This window comes from Teleopsis dalmanni, chromosome 2 (genome assembly GCF_002237135.1).
Source record: "Teleopsis dalmanni isolate 2A chromosome 2, ASM223713v2, whole genome shotgun sequence".
Taxonomy (NCBI): domain Eukaryota; kingdom Metazoa; phylum Arthropoda; class Insecta; order Diptera; family Diopsidae; genus Teleopsis; species Teleopsis dalmanni.
Genome location: NC_051847.1, coordinates 34918591 through 34928418, shown reverse-complemented (window position 1 = coordinate 34928418; position 9828 = coordinate 34918591). Strand labels below are relative to the sequence as shown.

At 27.8% G+C, this 9828-nt stretch overlaps 1 protein-coding gene across 1 annotated transcript in view; it reads right to left on the bottom strand.

Annotated features, from left to right (window-relative positions):
- Positions 1 to 1383: 1383 nt before the first annotated feature.
- Positions 1384 to 9828, bottom strand: part of LOC119674306 (organic cation transporter protein-like) — a 13790-nt gene continuing 5345 nt past the window's right edge. Inside the window, exon 11 of the mRNA XM_038085438.1 lies at positions 1384 to 1452. Coding sequence (XP_037941366.1) covers positions 1384 to 1452 — 69 coding nt within the window. The remainder of the gene's footprint in view (positions 1453 to 9828) is intronic.

Below are 9828 nucleotides of genomic sequence, written 5' to 3'. Positions count from 1 at the left end.
TGCCTGCGTGATTCACCATATAACTCTAATAATAAACGCACTTCCCGGCATGCCTATTCGATATAACTAACATAGACATTAAAAAATTTGCAACATAGTGGTTTCTTGTTCGAAAAATGATTTCTTGAAACAGTTTGTCTAATCATATAAAGTGTGGTATTACAATAATCCCACTTTTAGAACCTAAGTAAGTGGGTCTTTCAGGAAAACGATCTACCACTTGTACTCTGTCCTCTCCTATCGATTGTCATTCTCTCTATTCTATGGTATGTATCACAGTAATTTCGCTGTTCAAACCTTAATTAATCTTCCTGCAAGACTATCTGCCACTAACATTCTTCCCTCCCACTTCATTTGTCTTTTTCTACATTATACTCTACTACACTTTCGGAATATAGACGAATACGATACTTCGTATTTTTTATACCTTGATGGTTTCTATCTTCAGCTTAAAGATATTTCCCGGAGTATATAATTTGTGCTTTCAAGAACATATATGTTACTTTGAAAAACAAGCCTTGAATGTTCGTGCTGAAGTTTTTTAAGTTACTTTCTACATACCACAGTGATGTATACAGTTGAGAAGGTATTAGGGAATAGATTTACACCGTCCTTCCGCCCATCTTAATAATGTAAGCTACATATCAGTGTTAACATAATATAATGTACTCCTTAAAAAAATGTATTATAATATATGCCTGAACTAGCGACGCAAAAGAAAACCGTTTTACTAAATAAATATATATCTTTAAATGACATCATTTGTCAATGGGTTTGTAATGTGGTTAAGGATACATTGTAGCCCAAAACAAAACAAATCTATGTGTACGTAAGAAATACTAAAAAAGACGAACCGATATCGTCTGTCTGTTTGTTTAAAATTCGCTGAAGTCTCTTCATTTTGAAACTTATCAAATGCAATAATGCTCAATTTTTTTATATACCTAAATCCTCGTATATCAAATCAAAGAAAAAAATGTTTACCACAAATTTTAATTTAACAAACTTAAATTTAAATATAAGTTATCATCATGTTTTGCTATTATGGTTTTATATATAAAAATAAAAATTTTTGAATCGTATATCTTCATGTCAGCATTGCTGATACTATACCGCAATCCTTTCTTATAATCTATGCTAAGCTTATCATAAATTACCAAAAAAAAAGTGTATAACTTTTTGTACATTTCTATTTTTTTTTTTTTATAAAAATACAGCGCAAAATGTTCAAAAAGAAATAAATTTGCAAAATATACACAAAAAAGTTTTGATTGACCAATCAATTAAAAACGCTCTAAGAGAAGAAAATGTTTTGAATCAACAAAGATACTGCCATCGCAGAAGAAAAAAAGCGTAACTAAATATGAAAGACCACGAAAAATTCTATAGAATCCCACTTCCATTACTGCAAGCACGATGAACTAAGACGAATTTGGCATGTACAATTTTACACTGAAGTGTAATTTAAGAATTACAATGAAGTATAATACACTGTTAAAAATTTACAATTTATTCAAATAAATTGTGCTACATAAAAATATTATCAAGTATAATGAGCAAATAACTTTTGAAGATATTTCAATTAAATATATATCGTTCTATTAAGACATGCATTTATCAGACGTATTAGGTATTAGCACTTAGAATTATCAAATATAAACTGTTTGAGAAGGATTGAACTTTGAACCAAGGACTTGAAGCAATTCGAACAGTAAATCCAATAAATACTGCAGATTTTTCCAGATAAATAGATATGAACTTATTTTAATTATCGGTTGTTTTAACTTGCTACAATAGGTCCATCGACATTTGAAGATCCTATGTAATGTAGAATAAAACTTTCTTATCTACTTATGTCCTGCGATTGCAGGGAAATGGATCCAATATGGATGTTATTGAACTAAATGGGGGATAGGAAATTAAATCAACAGAAATTGGAAGGCTTGTCCATCGTTTTAAGGGTTTAGTTTGTCTGAATCAGCTTAGGAAAATTTCTCCAAGGATAGTGTAATAGATCTCGAAGAATAATATATAAATAAATGTTACTAAAGTAGAATATTAAGGAAAGTTGAGTTCCTGAGAAAGTTCTTAGGATAAATTTATTAAACTTTCTTCAAAAAATAAAATAATAAATAAATTTAAATTCTAGACAAACATTTTACTTACGTTCAGTTACTTGTTATGGTTAAATGGATGATCGAAATCTGCAATCTGCAAAGTAATAATTTATTTTTTTTAGTAAAAGTAGTAGAAATGTTTAAGATATTATTTCCAACTTAAGGTACAATTTAATTAAAATGTTTAAACAAAACATTGTGTAGTGATTTTCTTCTCTCTTATATTTATATTTATATTATATTTATAATGTATCTATATTTATATTCATATTCATATTCATATTTATATATATATTTATATTTATACTTATATTTATATTTATATTCTTATATTCATATTTATATATTTATATTTATTTTTATATTTATATTTGTATTTATATTTGTATTTATATTTATGTTTATATTTATATTTATATTTATATTTGTATTTTTATTTTTATATATTTATATTTATATTTTTATATTTATATATTTATATTTATATATTTATATTATATTTATATTTATATTTATATTTATATTTATATTTATATTTATATTTATACTTATATATATATTTTTAAATATATTTATATTTATAATTATAGTTATGTTTAAAATTATATTTATATTTGTATTTATATTTATAATTATACTTATACTTATATTTATATATATATTTACATATATAATTTTTTTCATCGAAAACATGAACTACTTACATACTTTCGTATCTCTTGCTTAAAGCTGTGCCTCTTTGTAGGTGTTCCTTAATTTGATATCTACTAAATATTTATTGCAGCGATGTATTGATTCACTATAAATAATTCCTATAAGTCTGCTTAAACCCTAATTATGTTGAACACTAATTCTCAACATAAATTCACCTAACTTCGTAAAATTTTTTCCAGTGTACTTTTATGAAAGATAATTCGAACTGCATTTCAAACTTAATTTCAAGTTTGAAGCTTAAGATATTTATTCTCCTTTACAGTTGCTAATAATAATTTTATTGTATTTTATGATTGTTGTTGTATCTATTATTGCTCTTATTGTGGTCTATATATCTAGTGTTGCTCTAGAAAAACTAACCGCAACGACCTTATGTAATTGACCGCAAGCATTAGACTTGGTCTAAAGGTGTTTGCCTTCTTGGGAAAATAATCGTCAAATTAGCTTCGAAAAAATTTATTGAAAAAAAAAATTGTAGAAAAATATTTAAATATAGACATTATTACAATTTTTTTATATATGTAAATATACGCTGTAATTTCAAAGGTACTATAGTGTTGCGAATTTGATCAAAGTTTTGACCCATTTACTGGCAAGTTTAACTCTTATAATATAAAAATTTAAACACGTACTAATACAATATAATAAAAGGAAAAAATTATTTTAAAATATGTGAGATAAACAAAGTATACGTTACGCCTAAAATTGTTAATTCAAATTTATAGTTCAGGTGTGAAAATTGTACACTTGGAAATTTTTAAATGTGTTTAAATTATACACAAATGCTTAAAGTATCAAATAGTTTTCCATATTTAAAATAAAAAAATAGTAAAATAAAATATGAACTGCAATCAACAAAAAATTGTATTCATAATAAAAAAAAATTCCAAAACTGCAGTAGCTTATATAACTAATAAACAACGTACGCCCGCCAAAAAAAAGTCACTCACAAAAATATTCACCCGTGATATGTACCTACCTACCACATCACAAATTCGATACTCTAAGTTAAAAAATAAAAACTTTTATAAAAATTTATAGTAACAAAATTTATTAAACAATTTTATTTTATTTTATGCTACATAAAAAGCAAAGAAAAATTAATAATAAAATATTATCACTGCAAAAATTTATCATATAACAATATTTCCCATTGACACATCTAACAATTCGCGCCAAGAGACCACAACCACTGAACGTACCACTTATGGCTACCATTGACATGGCGGCATTGCACCATTGCAACATTGCACCATTTCGCTTGAAATGCAATCTACCCAAATTGGTTCAGTGCAGTTTTTATGTGTTTATTTATTATTTTATTTACTTTAGTATATTTTTTTCGCAACTAAACTTTGATTTACTAAATGAAAAATGGTGACAATTGAGTTTGTCAGAGCTTTTATTCGCTACTCCCACAAGCATTGCAGCAACAGTTAAAATATCTGCAATAAAACTCCGCCTAGGACTCGTTAGGCCAAATTTTTTTTAACTAAAAGTGATTTACAATATGGCAATTACAATACATACTTATATTAATATTTATATCCTTTAATTAATTTAAAATGTATTTTTAAATACTCAATTGATTTTTTAAACCGTTTAGATTGAGATAAAAATTTTTTAATCGTAAGATTTAGAGAGAGAGTACTTTCCCTAAAGTGCAAAAAAAAAATGTAGAGAAGTTGAAGGTGAAGGTCAAAAACAAAATGCAGCTATCATTATAGGGAAATTCTGAAAGAGTTGGCAACCATATGAGGCAACACTTTAAGAAATGAAAATATGCAGTGTGTTTTATTTTGATAGAGTTTCCTTAGCTATTTCGGATAATTTAAGGCTGCTTAATTCTATAAATATCTCCTAGTTCAAATCCTCAAACCCTATACAACTATCATAATAGGAAATTTCTGAGAGTTGGCATCCATCTAAGGCAACGCTTTGAGAAATCAAAATAAACAATAAAACAAAATTTGTTTATTATAATGAGAAAGGACAATGATAAAATGTGCTATTTTGAGAGAGTCCCCTTAGCTAATCCGGACAATTTAAGGCTACTAAAAATTTATTAATATTTTTTAGATCAAATTCCCAGATCTTTATTCGATGTTTAAAATTCTAATGCAGATAGATTCATCCTTTTCTGACGGTTGCAACGCCCAAGCACATAACATGGGCCAAAGTTTCATTCTGCACTTGTTGTTATAGTAATCCGTTAGAACCTGCTTACTCTCGAGCATGTTGAATCATAACATTAACTTCCCGATTTTGATATAAGTCAGGAGGAAAATTCTATGCTGGGATAAAATCTTTATCGCCATCTGATATCAGAAAATCCTCAACAGATGATATTAACGCGTTCACTTGAAGAGCTAAGTGTGTTCAGGGAAGTTAGTACCAAAAAAAAAAATTGAAATTGTTGCAGTACTCCACTATGTTGGAAGCTAATACGCTATTAATTTCAATTATATTGTATCTTCAAAATTTTGTTTGTAGTAACATTAGTCGAATATCTATATTAACATATATTGAAATAAAGATTACTAAATAAATAAAGGAGCTATTGAAGTTCATTCCTTTTTCTAATGTATTCCCCTAAGCAAATTCATATCACAATAATTTTAAACATTTTTCCCAGAACCGAATAATTAATCCCTTAAAAATATTATCGTGTATTTTCATTTTGTTAGCTTTAAATATTTACAACTTGTATTTATTTTTAATAAACGATATTATTAATTACATTTCAAACTAAAGAGAATCTCTTTGCTAAACGACTTTGTCCTATTTTATCACAAGACAAATTCTTCACCATTACCCTTTTCTAAACTGTAATTATACTTTTAACAGAATTTCTTATCATCCCTTCATAAATTCTTAAACCACCATGACTATCATTGTCAACGCATTCCAAAGCTCATCCCTAAACAACACCCCAAATACTGTCAAAACACTCCCCCAGAAACTCCACGAAATGTAACTTTTCTTAAAAATAAATTGTGCGTAAATTAATTATGAAATCTTAAGGAAAACCATTTTCAATTATGGCTCTAATCTAGACAATATCAAACCACAGAAAAAATTTTATGCTATTTATTTGATACAAATATTCCAACTTTGTGTGTTTATAAGCAATATTTAATAAGCATTAAAATTCTAGTTAAGTTCTGCACATATGTGTCCATTGCAACCGAATCAAGTCGAACCCTTAAAAAGTGGTAAAGAGGATGGCAGTTTTCAACGAAATCAATATAAAAAGTTAACGGCTGACAGTAATGTCGTCACACTTAAATTTTATACGAGTATTAATGCAACTCGGAAGCGAACATAACAGCTGTTCGCCTGCTTAGCGGCTCCAACAAGAAAATCCTCTGCACTTAAGTTGTAATAAAGGGTAATAAAAGTAGGCTTAGCACAGAGTTGGTGAAATATATTCTCAGTATGTGCATATTACATGGTTTCATTGCATACTTTAAGGGGTCTCCATATCAGTAAACTTTAGTTATTTTTCAAATCCATGCTCGTACGTGTTTATGCAGCTATAAAACTTATTTTACGCGAAAACAAAGTAAAAACTCTTTTTCTTTTTCTTTTATTTATTTTATTTGAAAAATTGTGCAGTAGCACTAAAACAATAGAAATTGTTACTTTAAACGTGTCAATTAATTTTGTAATACTGAAAATCACTAAATTGTCACGTCTAGTTTCAAGTAAAACTAATGGAGAATTATGTAAAAACGCATAAAAATATTCAATAACACGAAAAAATTTTATTTCAAATCTGGACTTTACTGCTTTGTAATATGGGAAACCTGAGTTTTATTGAAATTTACACAAAATTTTCAATTTGTTGATTTAGCACTAAAAAGTAACAGCTAATATGCTCACAAGACCATTTAAACCAATTCTAGAGCAACCCAATTATTCACCTGTGTTTATGCCAATTTGCACTTGTTACTCTGGTAACATCCCCAGAGGCGGAAATGCATGCAAACAAACGAATGTTTCAGTTTTTTGTTGACCAACACTGGAAATTTCCTGTTAAGCCTTAGGTATTGAGAAATTTTGCACATGACGTCCATGAGGCATACGTGTTTTTGTTAGGCTGCCTACAACATCATATGTTACTCCTTTGGTAAAGGAGTAATAATTTATACTCGTAGATGATATGCCAAGTTATGATAAGGTTAGGCAAGAAAACTGTATCTTAAATTTTCAAAAATTTTATGCCATAACAACACATTAGGTTTCATCAACTAGGTGGAAAAAAATGTTACACATGCAAGGCATATGCACAGGAACGAATAGTTATTTTCCACTAGGATTATTTGGAGTATATAAAAAGCCTTAGAAAGCTGTACTTAACAAATATTTACATATGCTCCACTATGCGTGATAATTGATTTGTAATCTAACAAACTTAAGGAGTTATCATTTTAAAAGCACTCGATGTGATGTTAGTGTAAAATTGTATAAGTGAGTGATTAAAACTTAATTTATTGGAATGCAATGAAGCTATGCAATAATTCCTTTAATCAAAAATACATATCTTGATAGGCACAAATGTGGATTCAATGAAATTTTATAGATTTATAACTTTTGAATTTAAGGATAGTAAGTTTTGGATAGTAAGTCCTGTTATTAACGAAAACTTGAATTAATTGTACGTCTTAAGTCGATTACATGATAACCTCCTATTTTTATCGAATTTATGCTTTTATTTGTACTTCCAGATACATTTTCTTCCTAAATCATTCTTCACACCAGATTTTAAGTTTCTACGGATTATTCGCTTGCCCAGTTTTCTGACTTTAATCTTAAAAAAATAATATTTTCCTATTCTTAAGTTAACAGTATGTAAATGATGTAAATCTGTCTCCCACACTTACTGAGTTTAAGTTTCTATTTTTGCTGATGACTATATGTCTTAAGTGCTGCTTTACTCTAACTAGCCAATTTCTGTGTGATCGTCCTTTTTTCCAGATTTTTGACTTAATCTTCAAAAAACGTTCGAGAGTCTTTAAGTCCTTTTTAACTCCATTTATACATCTTTCTCATTACGTTTCCTTTTTCTGTTTCCTGGTAACTTTGTTTTTTAAAATTTTACTATTTGGTCTATGATCCGTATTTTTTATTATTATCTCAAATTCATCATGTATTCAATTAATATTTGTATTTGAAATAAAACAGTGTAAATTCTGAAATCTAATTTAAAAAAAATTTTTCTATTTTATTATATATTATATTCCAATACCTCCAAATCTGATAAAATATTCTGATTTCTTTCTTGTATTAACAGTCGTTAGCCTGTAGCATGATAACCCCCTATTTTTAGCGAATCTTCATAGAAATTTTAAATTATAGCTTATCCTGAAATAAATAATGATATCATTAGCAACACTAGAAACACACGTATAATTTTTAAATTTATTCACTATTCTAATAAGCTTGGTATCATTTAATACTATTTAATATAAGCAGAACAAAATTATATCAAATTTATTTACTTCTAGTCAGTACCAACACCTGATGCTCATAACATTGTTGATTAAATCTATCTCCTTATATACTCAAAAAGTAGCTGCAATAGGTAGCATAAATATGCTCTGCAAAATTACTTTTTCTGTAAGTTTATAATGCTGTAAAAATCTGTAACTCTGTAACCCTACTTTTAACTTCAAAAAGCTACAAAAGCAAAGTAAAAGCTACGGGCATGATATACAAAGGTAGTAAGGGTTACTTTTATGGTCCTTTTGTATAAATAGTAAACCAAAATTACCGAAAACGTACCCTCACCCTTGTGCTGAGGTGAGTTGTTAAGTTGTTGTTGAGCTTAAGCAATTTTATGGCATCATTGGAGATTGTTTTGTTGTACATTATTAAGGGTTAGAAATATTTCACTATCCTCTTTACAATCAGGAATTATTTGTTTTGCTTCTGCTTTGTCTTAATTGTTGTCATATTAACGAGAGACACTGCAGTTGCGAAAAGTTTTATAATATAATTTATTCGTTATTATATAAAGGAAATCAATGTTAAATCTTTATAGGGAAAGTTTTGATTACTTTAGGTCCTATTGGATCCATTTTTATTACGAAGTCTCAATACAATTTAATAAATTTCTGAAGTTTTATTTGCAAACTCCAGTTAAAAAAATTTTCTAAATAAAAACATAAACAATTATACTTTTCAAACCAGTGGCGATGCCAGTGAACAAAATAAAATTGTATTTATGAAATATTGCAATTAAATTCTTCATTTCATCACTTTTCTAAAAACTAATTTATCCAAAAAGTAGACTAAAGTCTTACTAAAATTTTTTTCGCATTGAAGGATTATACTTGATATTTTACACTACATATCTTAGTTAATACTAAATATACCTATAGACATCTTCTTTCATATAAACAGCTTTCTGCCTCTCTCTATCTCTCTCTCTCTCTTTCTATCTCTCTCTCTCTTTCTATCTCTCTCTCTCTTTCTATCCCTCTCTATCCTAACCCATCCCTCTCTTACTTTCTTTCTCTTTTTCTCTTTCTCTTTTCCTCTCTCCCTCTCGCGTTCTTTCTATGAATGAATGAAGCTACTTATTGTTACTAACTATTGTTTCTAAAAAAACATCCCTATCCAGTTGCAGTTGGGTCTCTGAATCAGTAGGCACTGGAGTATTAATTTTTGCATCATTCAATTTTATGGTACTATTTTCAATTATTGTAGATGATAGTTCTTCTACAGATGTTAAATAAACCCTCCAGCTTAAAATAGAAAACATTATATCATATGTACGAAATTTAAAGTACTCATATAACTTTTTTTCTAATACTCAATCCACACATATTTAGAATGGTTGCAGAATTTTTTTGCACTGCTTTTTATTTTTAATAAATATCTCCATTTCAAAAATTCAGTATTACTCTCTATTCAACTATTAAGAAAGTAGCACTATCGTAAAGTTACGTATTCATAACATATTTATTTATTATAATAAATGTGTTGAGTC